The 24883-nt window shown below is 44.6% G+C and overlaps 1 protein-coding gene across 2 annotated transcripts in view; it reads left to right on the top strand.

Annotated features, from left to right (window-relative positions):
* The window catches only part of LOC112566409 (brachyury protein-like), a 44540-nt gene extending 38510 nt beyond the window's left edge, over positions 1-6030 (top strand). The window contains exons 6-7 of one of the 2 annotated variants that reach the window (XM_025242582.1): positions 525-707; positions 4457-6030. In XM_025242582.1, the coding sequence (XP_025098367.1) occupies positions 525-707; positions 4457-4896 (623 nt within the window). In that variant the 3' untranslated portion in view covers positions 4897-6030. The remainder of the gene's footprint in view (positions 1-524; positions 708-4456) is intronic. The other variant, XM_025242583.1, reaches the window with a different exon arrangement.
* Positions 6031-24883: the final 18853 nt, after the last annotated feature.

Here is a 24883-nt window from a genome sequence, read left to right as displayed (position 1 = left end):
ATTATTTGTCATTCATATCTCTGTAAAAACAGTGTCAAAGACTGATAACGGCGGATGTTGATTTCTTCTCTAACCCCCACACAGAGCAAGAATCTAATTTTAAATGTGTTGACAGGAAAAATAGCGGTTTTAAAATGCAAATATTTACTAAAAGAAAAGTCGTTGATATATCCTAAACCGTCAAGCAGAAATGAAAAGTAATTATGAATATTATTATAAACAAAAGTCATAAATCAGCCTCCTTCTGCTCCTGCTCCTCCTGCTCTTCCTGCTCCTCCTCCTCCTCATCATCATCATCTTCATCATCATCGTCATCATCATCATTATTAATAAGTATTTTATCAAGGAAAGTTGTTGCAATGTAAAAGTATTACCCAACTCATGTTTAAACTGCTAATCATAAAAAAAGATGAATTATGTTGGTAGCAACTAGCAAGTGCTGCAAACAGGGAATGTGCACAAAGAACTCTACTAAGAATAGCTACTCTAACTCGTGGTTTTATTTCCCATTCTCTTTTGTCCAGTTACAGGCACCTGGTACTTGCCTCCCGGCGCAGGCCACGCCTTGGTGCCGCCCCCTGCTCACCAGTTCGCCACGCCCCTCGGCTTGTCCACCACGCACAGCGATCGCCTCGCCCTCAGGAACGCTCGACCATCCCCGTACCCGAACCCCTACCAGAGGCGGTCACCGCCCCACAGTGAGTACAGTAGGTGGTCCCTTACTTTCTTTTTACCTTTATTTCCTAAAATAAATAAATAGTGTGTGGGGGAGGGCTGAGGGAGGGTGTGTGCGTGAATGGTGGAGGGCTGAAGGAGGGTGTGTGTGTGTATTGTATTGATATATTTTCCGGGCTTTTGTCGTGGAGGGTTCTGTGATCTAGCTATGAAAGGTTGAGAATCTGAGAAACCCAATACCCTTCAAGTCGGGTAGCATTGCGTGGTTACTGTGGCCGTAAACTGCAGCTGAGGCTTTTGTGTGCTCGTCGTCCGTGCGTTCGGCAATTAATTGTTGTGGCTGCTGGGTACAGTCAGGCATTCATACTCTACCTTTAAACAGTTATTTTTTCCCTCTGTCTTTCTCTCTCATTGGCTGGTTAGTGGTTGATTGACTGTTAGTCTTTCTGTGCCAAACAATGCCTCACAGAATGTGAGAGAAAGAGAGAGAGAGAAACTCTTTTATAGAACAGAGAGAAAGAGGGAAAAGAGAGGACATGCCACTTAGTTTTTATCTTGAGAATGAATGAACATAAATCGTGCAAATTTTTTGTACGTGAAAGCGAATTTAGACCAAGTCCTCTTGCATCGAGAAAGTGTTATGATGAACGAGATGTTTGTGTTGTTGGAACTTACAAGATGTCCGACACAAAAGAGATACTGGGAAAAAAACATTTTACGCATTCTCATTGACATACAGACATCAGAAATGATCCAAACACACTCCAAGACGACGACGACGAGAGAAAGAGTGTATCGTGTGTCTATGTGTGTGTGATCGGGAGGAAAGGAGTAAGAGAAAATATTGCCAAGCTCTGGAGCCTAGTGGAGAATGTCCACATCACTCTGGTGTCAAGGATGCATCATACGAATAGTTTATAAACTATTCGTAAATAAACTATTCGTAATAAACTAAATAAACTATTCGTATAGGATGCATCATAGACATCCAAATCCTCATTTTTAATTAACCACGACGTGTATGAATTCCCATTCATTATAAACAAAGAGTTTGGTGACAAAAGTATCCATGTATTAATTATAGAAGGCTAATGATAGCCACCTTTGAGCTATTCAAGCCTGAAACAATACTGCAAGAATGTTTCATTTATATTTACACTTACATCACAAGTTCTTGTAATAACTCTAACCCTAAATATTTTATCGTTAAGCCTGAGTAGAAGTAGAAGAAGAAGACATTTAAATCTGGTGGGCATTATGGTGATTTATTATTTTTAATAGAGAGAAAAATTATTCTTGTTTTGTGGAAACCTGGGACACACGCGAAACATAGGAACATCCTGGACTTTGTCCGGCGTTGATCGTCCAGCTTCCATTCACCTGCTTCACCCCATCCCCACTCATACAGTGGGCTAAGTCGGTGCATGTGTCAATGGATCAGCAAAGGCAAACTTCTTTCACGAGCTCAGTGTGTGTTAACCCTTTCTGTCCTCGCCTCTCAGGATAACAATCTCGAGGACGGCGTCGAGTTACGTGCCTTATGCTTCTTTGGTGGCAAAAAAAAAAAAAAATCAGTAGCTTTCCCAGAATCCTCGGGACTGGCATACTAGCACACAGAAACTGTGTATCTGTTAAGGTTGTTACGCATTGAGGTTGTTTGAAGGGTTCATTGTCGCAAATTATTACCAGAAAACTCACTCCAAGTGTCATGGAGGTGTAATGGGGATGGGAAGTCAAGATGGAACTAGTGGCGACTGGAGATTCTCTGGGGATGCTCTGGTTTCCTCCTTTCTTTCTGTAGTGTGAGGTGGAAGCAGTTTTGTCCCAGCTGAACCAACCAATCAACTACTTGAAGTGAGTGAGTGCATTGTGGGAAGTGTTCGCGACAGTGACCCCTGTCATCAAGCCTGAAGTGCACAAAGAATGTGTCCTCTGTCATCGGCGTTTTTCCTGACGCACGTGACTTATCACCTGCTCTCGATCTATCGTGGAGGAACTGTTCACTTTGACCACCTACCCAGCAGCAAACTACCCAGCCATCCTTCCAACACACACATCTCTCACCCGCATTTTTCTTTTAAGACGATGTGATTCTGTCATCATTCAGTCATCTTTAAACCAAGGACTGGAAGATCTCGAAAGTAACAGTGAACAGTAAATATATTTTACAACGAACATTTATTTGAATAGATTGACTCTGCATATTAGGACTGTTGTCCAAACACTACTACTAATAACAATAAAAACAAAAATAATGTAAACTTCCCCTGTTGGTTATTTGAAGAAAATTTTTCTCTATAGTGAAAAAGAAATCCATTGCTTGTTTGCAAATACTTCAATAGTAAACATAACAACCAAGTAGTAACCATAGTAACCAGTCTTATTTTTTATTTATTTTATTTTATTTTAATTTTATTTTTTTCTTTCCTCACACTAAAACAACATGGTAGGTATGTCAACTGATGTGCGAATACATTTATGACTGACGTAGTAAGAGCTATTCTGTGCACACAACCACGGCAACCTTACTTCATCCCATATTTTATAATTTTTCTCTTTCCCTCAAAGCTTATCCACCCGACCACGCAGCCCCTCGCTAGCGAGGTGTTCCGCGTGCTCACCTCCATCCTGGAGCTTAGAATCCACCACCCCTGCCCCTCCCTGAAAGTCACTTCCTCTCCCTCCCTCTCGGGTCTGGAAGATTGACCTCTCGTGCCCTCCACCCCTCCCTTCGCTTACATGCTCCCCATCCCCCTCTCAAATGCAACGTGAGGCTGGCCGAGACGTCTCGAGCCCTCCGCCCCGTCAGGCACAGGTGTGGGCTCGCCGTGACGGCCTCGGTCCCTCCGGGCGCTGGTCGGGGGCGAAAGTCACGTCCTTAACCTGTAAGTGGACACTGGCCACCGTGACTTTGTCATAGTCAGCGCGGGTTCCAAAGGTCGCCTCCCCTTCTGTGTGTGTGTGTGTGTGTGTGTGTGTGTGTGTGTGTGTGTGTGTGTGTGTGTGTGTGTGTGTGTGTGTGTGTGTGTGTGTGTGTGTGTGTGTGTGTGTGTGTGTGTGTGTGTGTGTGTGTGTGTGTGTGTGTGTGTGTGTTCGTGCGTGCGTGCGTGCGTGCGTTTGAATGAAAAAAAAGCGGCGCCAGTAACTTCATGCCGAAGGATGTCCACTGAAGTTCAAATCATCCTCTCATCATCCTGTCTGTCTGTCTGTCTGTCTGTCACTTACCTACACACACATACACACGGAGGGCGATGGAGGGAGCGAGCTGGAGCGGAGTAGGAAAGAGGAAACCGGAGGATGTCGTCACATGACACGGGACGTGTCTCAGCTCGCTCCTCTCAGCTGCCCTCGTCGCCTTAATGCAGCAAATCTGCAACAGTTGCAACCAGGCTGCGTAACTCTGGTTGCGGGATTTTCCCGCCATCGTTTCCGCTTTATCTATTTTTTTCCCACCTGTGCAATCTCCTACCTTTCGGTCTGAACAACAACTAAAGTAACACCACCATCTGCAAAACACACAACAACGTTAACACTTACCCAAAAAAATTATTTGTGTCAAAGGGCAAAAATACTGACAGACTTTAATGTCAACATTTAAAATGTCATTGATTTCAACTATTTATTACATGATTATTGCCCTGAATATTACCTAAATAGTAAACTTTCTAACCCAGCTAGACCATTAACACGACTTTAGTTTTGCACGTCAGCTGTTGCCATAGTTTTACTTTTTCTGTTTACCAATGCACTCACCAGACTTTGTTTTGATTTTGTGTTGCAGCCGGTAACTTCTCCCGGGACATGAGCGCCAACCTGTCGATGCTGAACCTACCCGACAACTGGGCCAACATGTCGGGTGTGGCCGGGGCCCAGGGTCTGCTGGCAGGGGGCCCTGGAGGTGGAGTGGGCATGGGTCAGTCCGTGGGCAGCCAGTACCCGAGCCACATGTGGATGTCGTCGGCGGTGGGCAACCTGGCCAACACCAGCCAGAGCTGCGCCATGCCCTACCTGCGCTCCAGTGCTAACCCCTACTCGTTGTCCGTCTCCACAGCATCATCCGTCACCAGCGCCAACGCCGGCCACCTGCAGACCTCAGCGTCATCAGGGGTCGGAGTTCAACCCGGGGCTTTCGACCATCCCTGCGACTTGGGGCCGTACGGCGCTGCGGCCAGAGACCCTTCTAGAGCATCATGGAGTCCCCTGACCCCTCCCCCGTTATAATGATGAGCTTGAACTAAAGTCAGTGGAAGTTGTGCGGGAGTCAGGCTTAACCACTCGTGGATCGTCTGAGGGAAAACTTGTTTTGACAAGAAAGACTGGAGACAGGACGTCCTGGACGATGGCGACCAGGATTTCGAGCTCTCCCACGAGGGAGGGCCAGGCTTGGACACTATCCGCTTCTTCAGGAAAGTGAGGAGATTGTGATGACCCCTCAAATTATAATATTGTGACAAAAACAAACGGTGACTTTGTATGCATGAACACACACAGGTGTGTTTGACATCATATGAACCCATATTGCCAATGTAGATTGATGCCAAAGAGATATTTCCCCTCAGTGGAAAAAAAATTTAAAAAGACGAAAAATGTCAGGTGCAAAAAAAAAGAGACGAAGAAGATATTTGTTGTGTATGTGTGTGTCGTGTACCTGCCGTCAAGAAGCTGTCCATCACCTGTTGTGGGTCTGCATTATAACCCTTTCATTCTTGATAGTCCTTCTTGGTTTGATAGGTAACCTGAAAAAATAAAACAAAGGCAGCTGAGACTGAAGGGGTTAACCTGAACGATCAGCTCATCGTTCTTGCAAGGTTCAGACACGAGGGGCATCTGATGACTGCGTGTGGGCGGGCGCAGGGATGTTCACAGCCAACCACACAGATGTCAACAACATCTGAACATCGTGAGCGTGGTTCACTGACATGCACAGTCATCCGAGTGCTGCTGTACTGTACTTCAAACCTCTGGCTTCTCATCTCTTCTGCTCTCGTCAGTTCTCACGAGATCTCAGATCCCCGAAGCCGGATGGAAGGCATGTTACGAAGACCTCATGGCTCCCAAAGGACTTTCTGGTGGCCATCTCCTGGCTTCACCCGAACAGCACCCCTGGGGACAAGGTGTGGATTTTCCAAGACAATTATCTTTGCCGACGCACGAAGTCCATTCCTCCTTTGTGATGATCGTTTTATTGTAAGTTTGTTTCAGCTGAGTGTTTCCTATTATATTCCTGCTTTTTCTTGTAACGTTATTTCATAAAATGATAATTCATTCCACAGTCGTCCCCCTCCCGGTGTAGGATGGCATAGAACAAAGTCGAATACAAATAAACACGCCTGCTAGAATGGCGGCAGAAATGGCTCCTGTTTCATGATTAATCATTCTTGTTATGATGTAATTAGAGAATGTGCTAGCGAAAAGCATTTCGCTGATGGCTAACTGGTTGCTCTGAAAACCTCTGGTTATGACAGCAAGGGAGGATAGCCGGGGGAACTCTACCACAGCGATGCTGCATACTTAAATGTTTATTCTTAAAACCTCCGCGGAAACACATCAAAGAGTCCGGCAGGTCTGCTTTCACCGTTAAATAAACCGTTGTGATTCGTTGCCAGGGAGCAGGAGGGGAATCGTTGAATCCAGAATTAATTCCAAACAAGACAACACAGGGTCGGATAACCGCACACACTTTCACCGACCAGCGGGCAAAAGACAGAACGCGGCATCGTTCCATAACATTGGGTCACGTGCCTCCACCTCGGGTGGGCTATCAGCTGACTCGACCGAAAACAGGTGTGGGAGTATTTGTTGTTAGGTGTTGGCTTTCGTGCCAGTGTTTTTGAATTTTGTGTGTGTGTGTGTATGAAACTTCTGTTAAAAATCGTCTTTCAGTTTAAAAAAAATTGGGAATTGAATTATCAGCAAATGAGGGGTAGAGCATACAGGTATCAGGTTCAGTCCTCGCTTGCAGTTCCCTTCCAACTCTGTGATAAAGGAAGTGTGAAAGTACTTCCGGTTGGCAAGTAGACCTTCTGCCTGTATCACGTTCCTTCTTTCTCTTTATACCTTTCCACTCACTGCATCCGGGGAAGCTGCTCGAACGTTACCACAAAGGAAAGCTACAGTCTCCTACACGAGTTAACACAATAATTTATTGAAGAAGGTAGTCACATGGGACGACTGTTCATATCCATAATTTTAATTTTCCTACAATCGCCGATGTTCTTAAGAGATTGTCTGCAAGTGCTAATGGGTGAATTTAGTTCAATGCAATCTGCTCAGGTTTTTAGTTTTCATGCTAATAGTTTTCGCACGCGTGTGTTTCCCTTTGGTTCTATACCCTTTTTTTCAGGCAGTTTGTCTCTCAGTCACTCAAATCAAACTCGATAAATTTAAAAAAAATAATAATGTTGGATTTTTAGTGGGTGCATGAATAAATATTAAAATGAATTCCTCAATGTAAATCAGAAAAAAAGAGGACAGGAGAATCAATGAAAATATCAAGCATACATCGACGAGATAGCCGACAGATATTCTCGATGAGCAGTTAAAGGATTTCATTACCGAAATGCAATCTTTTGCAACATTCAGCTTATTTATAGTCAGGGAGTGCCGCCCTATGCTCCTCGAGGAGTAACAGTGAATAAAGTCTAGTCAGAGAGTGTGGAGTTAGTCATTACCTTTTTTCTTGTCCTCTCCAGTGTCCAGGTGTCCGTCAGTACAAAGTGTTACAATGGTATGGGGTGGTCAGTGGCAAGACATTGGAGCGGGTGGAGTCTGCTGACAACACTACATTCAAATCTCTTGCCAAAGAAGTCTTCTTGCTGCAACTTCTACCTGCTCGGACCTCGAAAATCATTAGCTACAGGATCCAAACATGTCCTCCAGACCCACACAGGCTACCCTGATTCGTCCTCGCATTATTAACCATTATTAAAATTTGTGTGTGGAATGTCAGCTTTGTGTCACATACTAGAATTGCACAACAATTGAACAGCTGAACACTCGGAACATCAGAACACCATCTTGTCTCACACCCGACAGTCTAAAGAGACTATGGCCAGAGGAAGAACTGACTTGCGAAGGTTAAAGACTGGACTGGTCGTCTTGTACAGAACCTACAGGACAAAACAGACCTGGGTGGCTGCTGCCAGCGTCTATTCATGTGCTCCCCCCAAAGACAGGTACCAGTCGAGGGACTAATAGTTAAAACGCTGGCACCCGAACTGAGAGGCACCCGGTTCGATATCTCTGTCGTGCAGCAAGCTTCCCAGTCGAGGGTTGAATTAGGTAAGACAGCGAGGGAGAGGAGGTGGCCACACATAAATCGAGGTCTTAACATTTTTCTTCCCCAAAGACGGTTAGAATACGACCGTTGCTATCTTTTAAAACTTTTTCTCCAAACGTGGTGAACTTCCTGTGTACAAACACCAGCAGAGAGAAAAGTCAAACTCGTGATGTCGGGATTGTCCACGGGAACGTTTAATTACCGTCCCACCTGTCACCATCAAATGATGCCTTTTGTGATTCCTTTCTACCCAAAGTAATGTTTGTATACTTTTATCTGCAGCATGGAAGAAAAGGGTATTGGCTTTTTTTGTTGCGCTGGGTGGGGAGAAAATAGTATTTTTGGAGTCAACCCTGTCATTAAAAATAATGCTCTGTAGTAAACCTTTAACATCAACGCTCTGCTCTAGTCATCGATAATAGTTGAATGGATGGATGGACAGACAGACAGCTGGATAGACGTACGGACGGAGAAAATAGATGGGTTGATAGTGGCCACCCGAAAAGGTATCATACAGAGAGAAATATGAACCTACTCACGGACACAGCACACCACCCATTTTTATTAAAAAAAAAAAAAAAAAAAACCTGCGCAGCGAAGGGTGGCCACCCGTGTGCTCGACCACTTCAAGCTAGCAGTCAGGACTAACTGGTTTCTTCTTGGTCCACGATGCTTGTTGTCTACAAGTCGGGTGGCTTGTCCTCAGATTGTGGGAATAACACCCCGACAAGGAACCTTGCAGGCATTTAATCAGGTGCTGTCATCTTTAACCCGGGGTGGGCCATGCGATACCACTGCGAATTAATCGAGTGGCTCCGCGGCAGTGAGGTGGGTGAGGACTGAGATGTAAGGGGGGAGGAGGGGGAGAGCGAGGGAGGTGCCGTTGTGCGTCGTCAGCTGAATCAGTGTCAAAAGGTCACACTGACGAGTCACAGGTTTCGTTAGGTTTAAATAGTGCAGGATATGATTAATTTTAAAAAAAAAAAACACTTACCATAAAGGTTAAAGTTATTCCCATTAAATACCTCTAAGTAGATTATCCCTGCATGCAATCTTAATTAGGAATAAGATCAGAGTTTCGACAACTACACTGCACTGGACCTACATCCTTGACATGCAAACAAAGTGGATTTAGAAATAGCAGTTCACCTGAAGTACGAGGCTCAAAGAGTTTGACAAAACCAAACCAAAGAAACATAAATAACAGTTTAAAGCACTAACATACAGATAGGCCGAAAATAGAAAAAAAAGACATCAATGCAATTTAAAATCCCATCTGTTTTCCCCACCTTTCTTTGTTATTTATTTTTATAGTATATTGGTTAGTTTATTTATTTTACAGGTGTGTCTTCACTACATTCTTATCATTTCTTTCTGCACCTTCGCTTTCTTTACTTTCTTCATTCAATCCGAAAAATAAAAACACTTTGACTGACTTGCGTAAATGGTATCACACAGTTTTCATCGGTCTTTTTCGACTTTCTCAAAAGCAGATATGAGATAAACTCGAGACCAGACCATGTCCCGAGTCTTAAAAAAAAAAGGTGTGTAAAAAATGTTTCATCGATGTGTAGAGTGCACGTGAAGGCACAGGTGAGAAAGAAAGCATGAAGGGAGATTTTATGCTGGCCAGGTGTAGGTTATACTGACCATAAAACTAAAATGAATCTGGTGACAGCTGCAGCTTTCATCATCTTGTTTGCAAAGTGGATGAAGCTGAGGTCTGAGAACTCATACTCCTTAGGGAGAGTTTATGTGTGTGTATGTAGGTGTGTGTATGAGAGAGAGAGAGTTGTTTTCATTTAAATTTCTGGAAGATGTGGAAGAAGAAAATAGCACTGGGAGAATGAACCTTCCTCTCTCTCTCACTCTCTCACACACACACCATCCTCCTCCTCCTCTTCCTCCTTGGCGTCTTGGGAGAGAGGGGAGGCCTCCCCTCTCTCCCAAGACGCCAAGGAGGAAGAGGGGGGCCCAAACTACCAACAGCCTGACCGTTATATCACACAGTGGGGTACATGTATAACAACAACCACCACGTCACAAGGTATCACAGTTTTCCAATAACCACAGCCTCACGACAACTACAGACGCAGTCTCAGAATTTCCTTCAAAATTTCCTAAAATAAAAATACGACTTTTTCCTCTAATTTTATAACAGTGCTGCGTTCCGAACCCGGCGGCTCCACAATTATAATCCTCTAACACATTCTTCTTTTTTTTTTTTTTCCTTCTCTCTCTCCATGTCGCTAAAGCCGCGATTACAACCGCGCCGCTTGGCTAAACTGGTTAAGACCGTTTGGTGGTCGCTTTTTACCTTCACTCTATCTCTTTCTTTCCTTTTTTTTTTTCATTGGACAAGGCGGGTGTGGGAGGAGGAAATAATGACAGGAAAATTAACTTTCATTTTTTTCTGTAAATAACTTTCTAAGCCCATGTTTTTGAGACTAAGTGTATTTATTCGTTTTTTTCTCCTCTAATGATTGCATTCTAATAAAGATGCCTGTTACTTCAAGCTTGATGGCTGTCACCTTAAGACACGGTTTGCAAGGTGGAAGCTTAACTGAGTGGTGTGACAAGTTGAAGGTTATAGCTTTGTGGATTTTTTTAAATTTTAATTACAAAAGCCATGTTAAGACTATTTTTCCTATCTAATAAACATGTCTATCAAACTTTAAAAAAAACTTTTTCTCCACTTAACTCTCTTTAAATTTTCATTGGTGTGTGCGTGTACGACATTAACTTTGTTTCGAGAAGACAGACGAAGATTTTTACCAAGCCTGTATCTCATTATCAATTTTATCGATTTAACGATGTTTACTTGTTTACACTTTACAATAACTGTATACTTCTTGATGCATCACACCTCTACTAGCCTCATCCTTGAACTTGGTGATTTTTGGCGACACTAAATACTTTAAATCAACTCAATAAATACGTTTGTTTATTATTATAATTATTTAACATTGACCATTTGTTGTCATCTTAAGCTGACAAAGAACAACACACACCAAAAAAAACCCCAAAAAACAAAAAACAAAAAACAAAAACAACAACAACAACAGAAGAACAAAAAAAAAAAACACCTTTTGAACAAACCTGTTCACCACACACCTCGAGTACTTGACCTCGTTTTTCAACCAATTAATCTTGCTACAGTGAGGACCCTTGAGACAATCTGTCATTAATAATAAAGCTGTGGTCATGATCAGTGTAAGAAACAATTGACAGGTGGGTGAAAGAGGAGCCAGGTAACAATTAATCCTTACCTGGCAGTAACATGAGGAGTAGTGTGTGTGTGTGGTTGATACACACTTCAACAGATTCTCATAAGCTGTGTGTCTGTGTGTGTGTGTGTGTGCGTGCGATGAGATATCTATTTGTCTCTGTTCACATCCCGTGTTCATAACATAACCGGGTGTTACTAGAAGATCTCGAAGAAGTGGAGTCGGGTAGCACGCGGCATGGCGCACAGTATCATCGGGTGGCGAAAAATCCACCCAGAAACCCGCTTTAACACGGAAGGACTTGTTCAGTCTCGAGGCTTCTCCGCCATTGATACTTTTAAGACATGAACAGCTGTCACAATGGTCGTGCACGTCGCCCGTGTTCACACCTTGGCACCTGTCGCTGGCGACCACCGCACGTGCCTCTCACGTGGCCGAGGAATTGTCTCCGGGCTCGTGCTTGGCGTGGACTCTGGTGCTAGCGATGAAACAATAATTAACAAACCACTTGGACATAAGTGCTTCTTAGTGATGTGTGCGCCATCTTCAGGCGACATTTGTACCCGGCATCTCTCCCCAACACCCCAAACCTCACACCCTGCACCCCACACCCCACTTAACTTGCATCCGCTGGTTATTGTTCCTGCCTTTTTATATTGCTTACCCAACCTCCTCTCGGGAGGGTCGGCGTTGTTATTTCAAGGAAGATGTCGCTGGTGTATGTCCGGACAAACGCCTTCATTATTGATTCCGCCATTACACTTCATGCATGCATGCATTCTCTGATTTTATATCTCGTGTCCTTACTTTTGTAGGTTTGCTTGGTTGTTAACCCGGTCTCGCTCAGCCAAATGTAAATAATATTTTTTAATTTGCTTAATTCTGTACAACCTTTTCCCACATCTGAGGGCAAGTTCAAAGCGGTCTATAGTAACACGTGCATAATATCAATGTGATATTTGGTTGGCTGCTTGCTTTATTTACTAGGAAAATGCTTCCACCTAGCGGCGATTTCGCACTATGGGGATAGAGGGATGGGGAGGAAACCGGAAGACCCAGAGGGAAAAAACCTGACTCCCAGCCCTGCAAACAAGTGTCACATACAGAGAGTGTCCCCGACACGAGATCCGAACCCTGAGCCGCTCACTGCAGTGGTGACAAGCTAGTGGGCGCCCCACTGTGATTTAACTTATAAAGAAGCATGTAAACAATAAACATTGAAACGGAATGGTTTTGTTTACAGCAAGTCCTGTAACTCTCTTTACTGTTTACAGCCGTTCTGAACTACTGGACATAAATGTAAACAACTCTTCGCAATTTTTTTATTTATTTATTTTTTTTTTTTTTTGCAATAACTTACGAAATAAAAAATGCTTTCACTTCAAATAAATGTCAAACTCATTTCTTTTTTTAAACATCGTGTATAAAACATATCGCATTTCTTTGAAGAGTGTTAAATGGTGCTTAGCCGCCACAGCACACAGATGTTGCAGTAATTCATCACTGATGACTTTTGTGGATGTTGCCAACAAAAGAAGTGTCAAGAAATATCAGACACATTTGTGGGCTTACAAGAAATCTTATTTTTGAAGAAGAGAAACCCCGAACAGTCTAAAGAAAAAGAAAACACAATTTGTGAGCCCCTCTGTTTGTCGGCGATCACAAGAAGTATTATGGACCAACAAAAGGTGTTTCTGGAGCAGAACGAGAAGTTTAGTAAAGGAATCTTAGATGCACAGTTCGTCGACTAGCTCAAGTCGGATTAGGGACCGAGAGAGGACAATCCTGAGAACGATACAAAAAGTTTCAAGAAGCAAGCACGTGGACACAATCATAGGCTGACACAAGATCTATGGACCAAAACCCATTTGTGGACCAGCTCAAGAAGTTTCAAAGAAAGTCTGACACACAATTTGTGGACTAACAAGTATTTTGGCCCCACAAGAGGACACTTACTGGACCAAAATCAGAAGTTTCCAAGTTTCAGCACGAGCAATCCTCGGTTTATGAGTTGACCGGAATGTTACAGAGTGTCGGGAGGACAACAGGACACGTTTAAAGAAGCCATCAAAGACATGCAGTTCGTGGACAAACACAACAGCCGTTATGGACCACCCGAAGACCCTATTTTTTAGGACCTACACGAGAAGCCATCATAGACACGCAGTTGGAAGACCAGCGCGAGGCGCACGACCCCGGATGTCGCGTCGTGACCACCTGTGCGACCCGATGTTTCCACGGAATGTGTCCTCCCTGAGTCGCCTGCAGTGACCCGCCTCTCACCTGCACTTCTCGCGGGAGGAGAGAGGTATAGGAGTAGCCTTGACTGCGAGCAAACTTCACGACTACCTGCATGAACAGGGGGCGGGTTGGCAAGCGTGCCAGTGCGTGCGTCCTGCTCTCTGGAATGCGCTTCTGCCACTTCTCACCCTCCATCCCAATCTTTCTGCCATCCTCCCTCCACGACATATACATTCTTCGCCCCACTAACACCCACCTGGCTGGCTTCCATGCCCTGGCCACCTTCTCCACAGTTCGATGGAAGCACGAACTTGTATTACTGGACTGCTGGCAGATGATTTTTTTCAGTTAACTACTAAAACGAGGCAGGAGACTACAAAGCTTCCGGTTAAGTCACATTCTTTGTTTGGGCTCGCCAAGACTAACAGCGGAGAACTTCGCAAGAGGATAAGTTGGTCTTGGCAGACAGACACATCCTATACACGTCCAGGATGGAAGCCACCGAAGTTTCTGTAGATGACCAGTCTCACCATGACTCGATCGTTCAACGACTCCGACACCATCACCAGCGCAGCTTTCATTTTAAATTATTTTTTTCCCCAGATAGCGACACCGACTCATCTGTTTCTCTCTCCCTCTATTCCAACCCCTATCCCCTAATATATGTATCTACTTCTCCCCTTCCCTGTTTTGCTTTTCCCAATCCTTTCACTACCTCGTTCCCTCTCTCTCTCTCTCAGTTCCTCCGTCTCGATGTGGAATGAATTTGTCTTGGTCAAATATTTTTGATGTTGTAGGGAAGTGTGTCCAACAACAAAATTTACCTGGGAATAGTTTATGTTTTCTTTCCATTTTTCTTCACTTAACACTTTATTTTTTTTTCTCTTTCTCTCTCGCTCCCCGACTGTCGTAGTGGGGGCGCGGGGGTGTTGGTGGACGGATGGGGAAGCAAGGAAAGGAAGGCACGTTAGCAAGTTAGCGCCCCTGTCTGTTTGCCGACTGTAAGCCGCTCGCTCTGCGTCCCTCGTTCTTACCTCCCTTCTCCGATCACCCCCCGCAACCCTCCCCATCTGCCAGAGTGTGGGTGCAAGGGAGCGGCAAGGCATCCTCTGGGGGTGGGGAGGCTGGGGGACTGGGGTGCAGGAGAGAGAGAGCTGTGACAATCTGTTTGGCCGGGCCACCTGTTCAAACGGACCAGCTGACCGAGCCGACAGCCGCGCAGTTTGATCGTCACTCCAATGAATTTGTCCGCTGCACATCTCTTCTTCTTTCTTTTTTTCTTTCTTTCAAGAATGTCTCGACAGTCTCCTCAGCGCAAACCGAAATGAAACCAGCAGTGTCCTAACCTTGCTGCCCATCCTCATACACCTCCCCCTCTCCTCCACTGTCGATACATCCACCCACTCCCACCTCACCCCACCCTTCCATTCTCACCGGGTGCCTCGACATCCCACACCCATTCATGCTTTTTGTCAAACACTACACAACCTCGATCTCAGAAAATAAAAAAGTAGGGAAGCTAAAAAAAAAAATATGGAGGATTCTTAATTTTTTTTTTTTTTTTTTTTTTTGGAGACAGGTAATCGTGGTGTTCAGGTAACTTTGCTCGTTTTCCCGCTGAGTGAACTTGCAGGGGATGCAATCCTGGGTAAGGACAGAGGTTGTAAGTCGTTAAGCTGCGCACATCACGTGTCTCTGTGACGAGGGCTTAAGGAAGCAGTTAACGACAACCAGTTTGTTTCCTACGGTCATTGTCGTGCCCGTAGTGGTGGTTGTTGTTGATGTTGGTGTCGTTGTTTTCTTGCCTTAAAAACCAGGAGATTGAACTGAGTGCAGGTGCAATACTTTGCTTAGTTTACTGGTTTTTTTGTTATGCTTGTTTTGTTGTCTTGATCTATCTATCCATGTTTTATTCTTTCTCACATTTTTTTCTGCCTTTCATATTTTATTTTTCTGTCTTTTATCATGTTGTTGACTCGTGTTATCTTTTCTTATGTTATCTCTCCTGATGTCTTCAGGGCATCAGCAAAACATGTACCACCTGTAGTAATGTCAGCACAATGTATGGTTCACAACTTAGTGCTAAGTAGATGGACAGACGAACAGACGAACATTTAGAATGATTGATGAAATAGAGAAATAGGTCAGGGAATGAGGTCAGGAACCAAAAGGAAGCAGACACTGTGATGACTAGCAGAGACCGACATTGCAGTCTTACTTACAATTGTAAGTGCAACATGCTTTTATAACATTCTCTTTCCACGATGGTTTATTGGCAAACTAATGTCTTCGACAACAAAATGAAATCTTTGCTTCAGATGATGTCACATTATATTGGGAGTGTTCTCCCCTGGCTGCAAAAAAAAAAAAAAAAAAAAAAATTACGGTCCACTCCTTCCCGATTGTAGACCAGTTCTTCATTTGGACATCGCTGCGTCGACTTCCCAAGGACTTGTTCTCGAATACCTGGATTCTCTTCTAGATATAGACAATCAGATTCCATGTTTTACGTCTGTAAAGTAGGACTTGGACGAGGTCTTCCTCTATGTGAGATAGATATGTGAGGGTTTGTCGTATTGTTTTCCTAAAACATATTCAACAACTACTGTTGTGTGAAACAAACGTTCTGACACGCACGCGCACCCTCACACACACACACACACCTCATGTCTGTACAGCTTTAATTACATCGACACCCAATCCGCAATCTGGAGACCAAGTTCTCCATTTCCTCTAACAAAGAAATTGTATCGCCAAGTCACATCTTACACTCCACACGACAAACATGCAGAGAAGTTCTGACAATCGAAAGAAAGAAAGAAAGAAAAAAAAAAAGGCAGAAAAGAAAAGAACGTCGAGCATCAAGGGGAGAACACTTATCTAAGACTCCCGCCACCAGGCGGCGTTCATGGCCATGTTCATTGTACCGAGAATGTGGCTGATGCGCATGCATGAACGCGTCTGTGGTCGGCGCCGATGTGTAATTAGATAAGCAACGTCGATGAAGTCCTCGATTCGGATAGCTTGTTCGTGAAATTATTTCTTCAAAAGCGGTTCAAACTCCGCGACAATGCCGCTAGGGGGGGAAAAAAACCCCAAACCCAGACCCTCGGTCTTTCCTCAGCTTCCCGCCGATGAAACCAGATCCGCTCCCCCTGTAGTTACCATCCCTTCATGCAGAAAAAGTCAGTTTTGTTTGTGAACTACTTGTCACTTCAATTTGGCGATTAAAAAAAAATAATAACAACTGGACAAAAAAAAAATGGAGGATGGAAGGTGGGGGGAGTTTCTAGTGAAGTGAAGCGTAATCTGTCTTGATAACCCTTTTAACTGAATTTTTTTGGGGGTGAGTGGATGGATGTGGGAGGGTGGATGGGAAGGTGGATCCCGGAGAGTTGGTGTCAGTACGAGTTCGCCAGGTTGCTGTGTCCGGGGGGGACTGAGAAAGCCCTGGTGGCGGCTTGACACTGGGTAGAGTGTAGTCAAACGGCGACAGATCCTCCGGATTAATCACGAGACTTACCCGGCTTACACCCGCTGGCGGCACTGTAAACTGATAGCTGTGTGCGCCAAGTGGTTGGCCCTGCCTCGTCCCCAGCTCCACGGCTCTCCTCCGTCCTCGGGGGGACCGCAGCGGCAGATGTTTATGTAAATAGTGTTAATGAAAGCGCTCGGGGAATGCTCTCTGGTTACCGTTGGGTATGATTATGAACGTCCCACCACAAAGTTTCTTGATATAGTTTCTTCCCCCTTACGAGGGATCGAAAATCCTTCAATTAAAAACACAAAACAAACTCTGATGGAAACACAAAAGATTTTGTTGGTAATAAGATACGTTGATATGATTGCAGCTTGTAGTAAGATGAAAACTTTCTACACGAGTCTGGTTTCGAGTTGTCTCAAGAGGAGGCTGATGTGATGCGGGAATCCTGGATTTTTTTTTTTTTTTTTAATAAACTTTGCTTTTCTCTGTTTAGGATTTAGTGACACTAGTCACTAGACTTACCGATAAGGCAATGCCTTGATTAGAAATGCATGTATGTAATTAGAATAATTGTGAAGCTTGATTGTGTATTTGATGTAAAAAAGGTTTTTGTATTTTTAATTCCAGTTAATCTTTCGGCATTTGCTGACAAAGTTAAATTGATGTGGTGTCGATGCTGCCTGTCATGGAGAGAAAGAAAGAAAAAGGATAGGTGAAAGTGCAGAAAGTAATAGAGTTGTGGATGGTCACGGTTCACAGCTGTTCATTAAACATCGTAATAGCGAACAGGGTTGTGTTACTCGCTTGCACACACACACGAACGGGTGCATGACGAACAGAAGAAAAAAAAAATGGAGAGACTTCAACTTTTCATTGTGCTCGGACAAATGCCCTTTGACAAGGGGTACATGATCAGTTACAACAACATTTAAGTATTTAAAGCCAGGCAAGCAACCAGTCAGCAGATAAATGACATATCACCATTCGCCATTATTGTTTGGTCAAATAGAACGAGAGAAGAAGAGAAAGAGAGAGAAAGAGGTGGAACAAGTGATTTTTTCAATTACCCAGGGACGTCAGCATCAGCTACAGGAGGTCCGACTGGCAGGGCTCACACCACCCCGGGTGCCCTCTATCTTCTGGCGTCGGCGAATCACAAGCCAGCACAAAAGAGTGACTCGCCCGTGGTTATCTCCCCGTCCTACCGCTTGTCTCCCCTGAAAAGGATCCTGGTGGGGTGGAGCAGACGAGAGGGGAGGCGATCCAGGAAAACCGTGGTGAAAACCTAGCTGGAGCCTCCATCCAGTGGCGGCACCTAGGGGGCGCTGTTAGTTGCATCACATCGCTGTCATCCTCATCTGACGACATTCTTCTGACAGATGCTGTGACATAACATGTCATTGATGACAGAATGCCACTTGTTGAAGTCCGCCATACGGCAAGTCTTCGTGATCCGATTTGATACCTGAACTTAAGTTATTTCTTCATTTTTATTATTTTTCTTTTTTTTTTTTTTTTTTTTTTTAGGCTGCTTCTCTGATGGTATCGTAGGGCATCAGGCGTAACAATTTCAATATTTACGGTAAATATTATGTAAAACGATGTCCGTACTCGACACCGCCAGCCGACATATGAAAACAGCTGCAAGAAAAAAAAAATCAAAGAATGAAGGAGGGATGGAGGGACGAGTAGTACGGCTGGGGGTGGGGAAGAAGAGTGGGGAGATGGTGAAGCAGGTCGACCAGATAACCACCCGCCCACCTAATACACGAGGAGACAAAGAGGGGTAAATGCATGAACAGCTACAACAAACAACAACAAAACAAGAAAACAAAAGAAGTAGAAATAAAAAGGATGAGGGAAAACTGGAAAGAAAGTAAGTTTAAAAAATAGACATTACAAAACTGATAAAATTACTTTCCAAAAATGTAGATTGTAAAAGAAACACAAAAACAGGCAGAGTGAAAGAACAACAGTAGCACCAACAGCGATGTTGACGATGATAAAAACGACGACGACGACGACGACGACGACGACGATGATGCGCTTTTGATGTAGAAAAGGCAAAAACATGCCAGTGAAAGGGAAATGTCACGGATGAACTCACATGAATCCCTCTGATCGCGAGAATTTATGTATCTATTTATTGTGACCCTCCCTACGACGTATCTTTATAGAATCCAGGAGGACAGAGTTGCTAATCACAACCTCCAAGAAAGGAAAGAAAGAAAATTAATCAATCAGCCCCAAAATTCATTCAATAAATGAAATCAATCAACCGAAATAAACACACAAACTCACGACCTTTAATAGAAACAAAAGAAAGGGTGGTGAGTGTGGTGTAGTACCATCAACCCTCAACTGATCATCACTGACGTCATCAGGTACATTTGCTGGCTGCAACAGGTGTCTGGATGGAAAGATCGTCTCCCGAGATGCCATGGTCACGTCAAGCCACCCGACCCGCCACCCCGCGTTGAAAGCTGTGCGGGTAGGAGCTCTGTAGAGGACAGAAACCTGGTGTGTGGTCCTTGACGGTTTACATAACGTGGCCTGTGACGTAGGACAGTCTGTTGGTGTCTGTTGGTCCGCAACTGTAGCTAAATATTATGGAGGACATGCACGGTAGACAATCCAGTAAAATAATACACGACCACTCATCCTCCGAACTACGTAATAACAAATACACAGACACCCACGCATAATGTAAATACAAAATCCACACACACACACTCACACACACTCTCACACACACACGCACACAACCTTTATGTCCCCACTTATCGTCTTTCCATCAGCAACTGTCAGACCTCTTTCACGTTTCGTGGCTGTCGTTAAGAAAAAAAAAGTGCCACGTAGCAGATAGCTATCTGGAGTAACTTACTTGGCTGGATGTAGGACACGCTTGACTGCACACCTGGAGCAAGCGATCTCTCCCACCCAGCCACCCAGCGTACCGTCTCCTTTACCTGTAGCTACCTATTATGTTTACATACACGACGATGTGTAAAAGTCAGTCATCACTTTCTTTGTCATCACCGTTAAAATCACGATGAGCCGACACGCATGAGAGGAAGTGAACGAAAAACGAACCGAGAAAAAAAGGAAGGTAAGTGAGGTTGTCGGTAACAGTGGAATGGATTGGGTTCCACCAACGAGGATCCTCTCTGGTTCCACGAGCCGCCCAGGTTCCTCCATTATAGCGAGATAGGCGAACAGGTAGTGTGGATGGGTTCGGGTGGGGTAGGGTGTGCAGGGTGTGTACCCTACACGTAATCAGCAGCGAATGTCGTCGACCAAACTGTAAAAAGAAAGTTCGTGAAAGCAGTTACGACCGACAAAGAGCCGCGTGACGTAACCACACCGTTTTTTAACCACACCGTGGTGATGACGTAGAGAGCACGTACCTCTACAACAGAGCATCTGAGTGTTGGACGAGTTCTTCAAGGGTCCCTAAATATCTCATATAAATTAAGACTATTATTTTTATATATTTATTCTTTGGACAGATAAATTTATACATAATTTAACACACTAAAACTCATCAAAAAGAAATATATTATTAATATTTTAACAGTTTTAGAACAGATGTATGTATATTTTAATTTATTTAAGAAATATTTTACACTTTTCGAATAGAAGTATATTATAAATACTAAATATTTACAGAATACGCGAACACCTTAATATTGTAACGGTTACAGAATAGACGTTCATAACTGATATTTTCAGTCACCCGAAGCGAAGGGCAGAAGGACAAAGAAAAGCGACCTGCAGTCGTGCGTTCTTTACGGCTTCTGTTCGCGGCAGTTGTCTGTTCCTGGAGGAAACTTGAGCGAGGTGATGTATTGTGTAGATGTGATTGTGATTCAGATTAGCTGTGCTACCAACCCTTGGCCTTGGTTAGCCTCAATCAGGTAGAGACAGTCGTCTTCTAAGAAAAGGAACGCGACACCAACAATAACAACAAAACCCAAAACAACAATAGCAAAAATATGGAAGCGGGACAACGTCCACACGGTTAAGCCTCGTCGATCGGACAGTAATTTGTTCATGCAAACTGACCAAGAAATAGCTGAGGTAAATGCAAATGTGAAAATCCATTCTTCTTCTCATCCTCTGCTACCCCAGGTACCAGTCACAGAGGAAAGATGACAGGACACAGCGTTGGTAAAGTGAGGCCAGCGGCACCGGTCATGCCCCCGCGAAAGAAGGTCCTCCGGTGGACAACCAGTCCTCTCCTTCAAGTTAGTCACCAAGCTTTTCTTTTGCTTGTTTCGGGGTAGAACCCCTAACCCTGGAGAACCGTCTTCGGTGTGGGCGTGTCCAACCACGTGACCAAACCACACTAGCTTGTGTCGCTTGACGAGCAGATGCTCCAGGGGACCCGACCCTCCTTGCAGGTGACTGGGCGAAATGGTTCGTCTTCTACTCCCTTCTACAGAAGAAGCCAAGCTCTTGAAAATACGCAGCCGTTAGCAAAGCCAGCATTTGTCTGTGCTAAGGTCAACCTTTGTCTATGCTAAGGTCAGCATTTGTCTACAGTCTAAACCTTATTGCTACTGCTAAGGTCAGCAGCAGAGCCCTGGTCATGGACTGGGGACGCGGGTAGATGGATGTGTGCGGGTGAAGGAAGACGAGGGTAAGACGAGGGCCAGAAAACTCTCTCCCCACCCCAACTTTCTACCCGTTTGACTGCACCCCCGGCAGACGACATACACGTGCCGGCGAAGGTAGTGCCGGGCCTCGCGGCAGCGCAGTCGCTCCGGTACCTCCCAATCCTACTTTCACCTGGTAAAACAAGAACTCCAATGCACGGAGAGCCCATTTTGAGCTCCTTAATCCGAGCGAGCAAACACCCGATTAATTTGTAAGCGCTCCACGTACGTGTTTCATTGTCCAACCCGCCAACTGATCCGTCGGCCCCCCACTCGTCCCCGTCCACGACTGCCACCCTCCCAGCCCCCGACGGAGGAGGGACGGAAGGGAGTCAAACACCTGCGGCGAGTTCACTCCGAGAGGAGGAGAGAGGACACGCTTGTCTGGCGGCCTGGAGGCTGATGAAGCAGGAGGATTGCAGCTAATGAATTGTTTCTTCCTCCTTTTCACAGTGATTCTTTTAGCTAGAGGTGGAGAGAGATAAACCCATTGAATTTTATTATTATTTCACATTTACAAAGGGGTCCTGAATGAGGAGAAGGAGAAGGAGGAGGAGGAACATCACGTTTAGCATCATGATGATGATGATGCGGGTAGCCAGCAGTTTCAAAGACTATAAAAAACCACCAGAATTAAACTAAATTCTAAAATATATATTTCTCGTCTGCACGCCCAACTGGGGAGGAAAAAGAAACTGTGGAGACCCCGAGAAGACTTGACCCAGGGACAACCTGACAGTCGGAGGGCGTGAGGGGACTGTAAACGTCATGGCAGGCCGGAAGTATTGTCTGGATACCTGTCCACCAGCTTCATTCTCCGCCAGGGGGCGGGGCAGGCAGCGGATAAGGTGTAATAACATGTCAGCCCTTGGTCCTCGTATTAGCATACGGTCGTCCTTTGAACCTGAATGAGCCTGGCGCCACGAAGAGTCTTTTTCCTGCAATGACTGAAGGTTTGCTTTGTTGTTGTTGTTGTTGTTGTTGTTGTTGTTGTTGTTGTGTTTGTTGTTGGTTTTTTTTGTTTTTTGTTTTGTGTTTTCGTTTTTTTTTTTTTTTTGTTTTTTTTTTTTTTTGTTTTTTGTTTTGTCCTTCGCTGAATCTGCCATCTGAGACATAAAAAACAAGACATTTTTATCTGTTAGGAAATTTAGTATTTTTTAAGACTTTTTAACAGTGGGGTACTTTCCTTGTTTCATCTCACATAGACTGACAATCAGTCACACTGGTGGTCGTAGAGCCAGTCTGAGTGGTCGCGGGTACCAGGGTAGATGCAGGTGCTGACGACTCTCGCCAAAACCACGTGGCTTAACTCCTGATATCTAAAATCTGAAGCAGCCCAGATGCCATCTTTGGCAATCTCACAGCATCCACCCGTAAAAGTTTTGACCAACAGCGAAAAAAACTTATCACTGAATTAATAGGTAATGCGGATTTCTTTAATTTTTTACATACTTAAAGAAGGGATGGGGAGAGAGAGAGACAAACCCATTTTAAAGTACCCCTTTATTGCCCAAATGAAGCAAATACCTGTCTACGTCAGACAGAAAGAACGACGGGGCCCTCGTTTCCCTCGTGATTTTTATTTGTCACTTGAACGAACATCGCCAGTAAACGACTCGACGATCAAAGGCCCGTCGCACCGATGCAGCGAGTCTGCAGCAAGACCAGACGACAGCATCAGCTTAGTGCGAACCTCTTCACCTACTTTTTATTTTATTTTGTATTTGGCCTTCGTCTGTTCTTTAGGCCTTCTGCTCGTGGCTCTAAGTGCGTTTGCCACGCAAATACTTGCCAACTGTAAGCACTCTGCCTGTAGAGGGCGCTAGGTTACAGCACCGCCATTGTCTTCCCTATGGGCGACAACTTTGGTCCTTGAATCGTCGCCAGTCGCTTCCCTTTAGGTGAGAACGTTCTGGCCTCTGACGTCACTTCCGTAACCCAGCAAGTATCAGTGTTGAGGACACTATGTCTATTACGAATGGGCAATAGAAGATTGGACAATCATCATCAATCAATCAATCAATCAATCAATCAATCAATTAATCAACAATCAACAATCATCATCATGATGCCGACTGTTCCACTTTTAACCACAGGAGATGCAGCAATGACGATCCAAGTATGGATGAAAGTCATCGTTTGTTTGTCGGCACCAGACAAGAGTAAGGGCGAGGTGGTGGTGATGGCGGGTAGGGGCGTGAGCAATCTTCAGGGTGCAAAGCGCGTACATCGGGTGGAACTGGAATTGGAGGACAAAGGACCTCCGCCCGAGCTGCCCTCCCTAGAAACACACAATCTCAGTCTCGCAGACATGAACTTTGAACCACAAGATATGCACGGTGCTCGCCACTAAAGCGTGCGCGCACACACATACACACACGCGCATTTTGTGTAACCACCCGAAACCCTTGCAGCTTATTACAAGCTATAGGGAACAACCCAACAGAAAGGCGAGTGTTTGCTTACCGCGCCCTTCCAGCTATTTGTATCCGTACCACCCACGCGAAAGAAAGACAGAAAGGATAAAAAAAAAAAAAAAGAGCAGTGTACACTCTCCGGACCTTCTCACACCAAGCCATACAGCGTCCACTGCATATCGGACTTGTAGAGGAGAACAGAGAAAAATAAAAAACTTAAAATTAAAAAAAAGAAAAAAAAGAAACCTGTCATAATATTTACTGTGCTGCTCTCTCACTTTAGCGGCTGCGGGTTTCGCTATTGTTTCGATTGGACTTAAATGCTGGGGACGCAGCGCGAGGATCGAGGACAAGGATCGAGAGTAAGTGGGGGAGAGAGGGAGGGGATGGGGAGTAGGAGGGGGAGTGGGTTCGATAGGGGTGGGTGTGTTGTGGGGGGAGGGGAAGGAGAAGGGGCAAGCGTTTAAGAACTACGATTCTGTATGTGTAGATAGATTTTCGACAGATGGACAGACAGGTAGGTAAGCTGGATGGCAAACAGACAGGCAGACAAACATATTAGCAAACAGACCGCAGGCAAGCGATCGCACGAACAAGAAAGGAGTGGGTATTGACATGGGCTTGTCACGACAAGCAAAGACATCCATACAACTGAATCCACAGGAGCTGGGTTTTTTTTTTTCTCTCTCTCTGTTCCTGTTTTCAATGTTTATTAGGCAAGAACACGTCTTCTACCTTCATCGAGTATTTGAAAACCTACAGTTATGCTGCTGAGTGCTCCCACTTCAGAACGAAAATGAAATAGAGAAAAGCACTAAAAAAGTAATTACATTTGATCGAAGCAACGAAACGTATTTTCTAAGTGTAATACAAATTCTCTGTCGCATTTTAGTTTTGTTAAT

This window comes from Pomacea canaliculata, linkage group LG6 (assembly GCF_003073045.1).
Source record: "Pomacea canaliculata isolate SZHN2017 linkage group LG6, ASM307304v1, whole genome shotgun sequence".
Lineage (NCBI taxonomy): Eukaryota > Metazoa > Mollusca > Gastropoda > Architaenioglossa > Ampullariidae > Pomacea > Pomacea canaliculata.
This window is presented reverse-complemented; position numbering and strand designations above follow the sequence as displayed.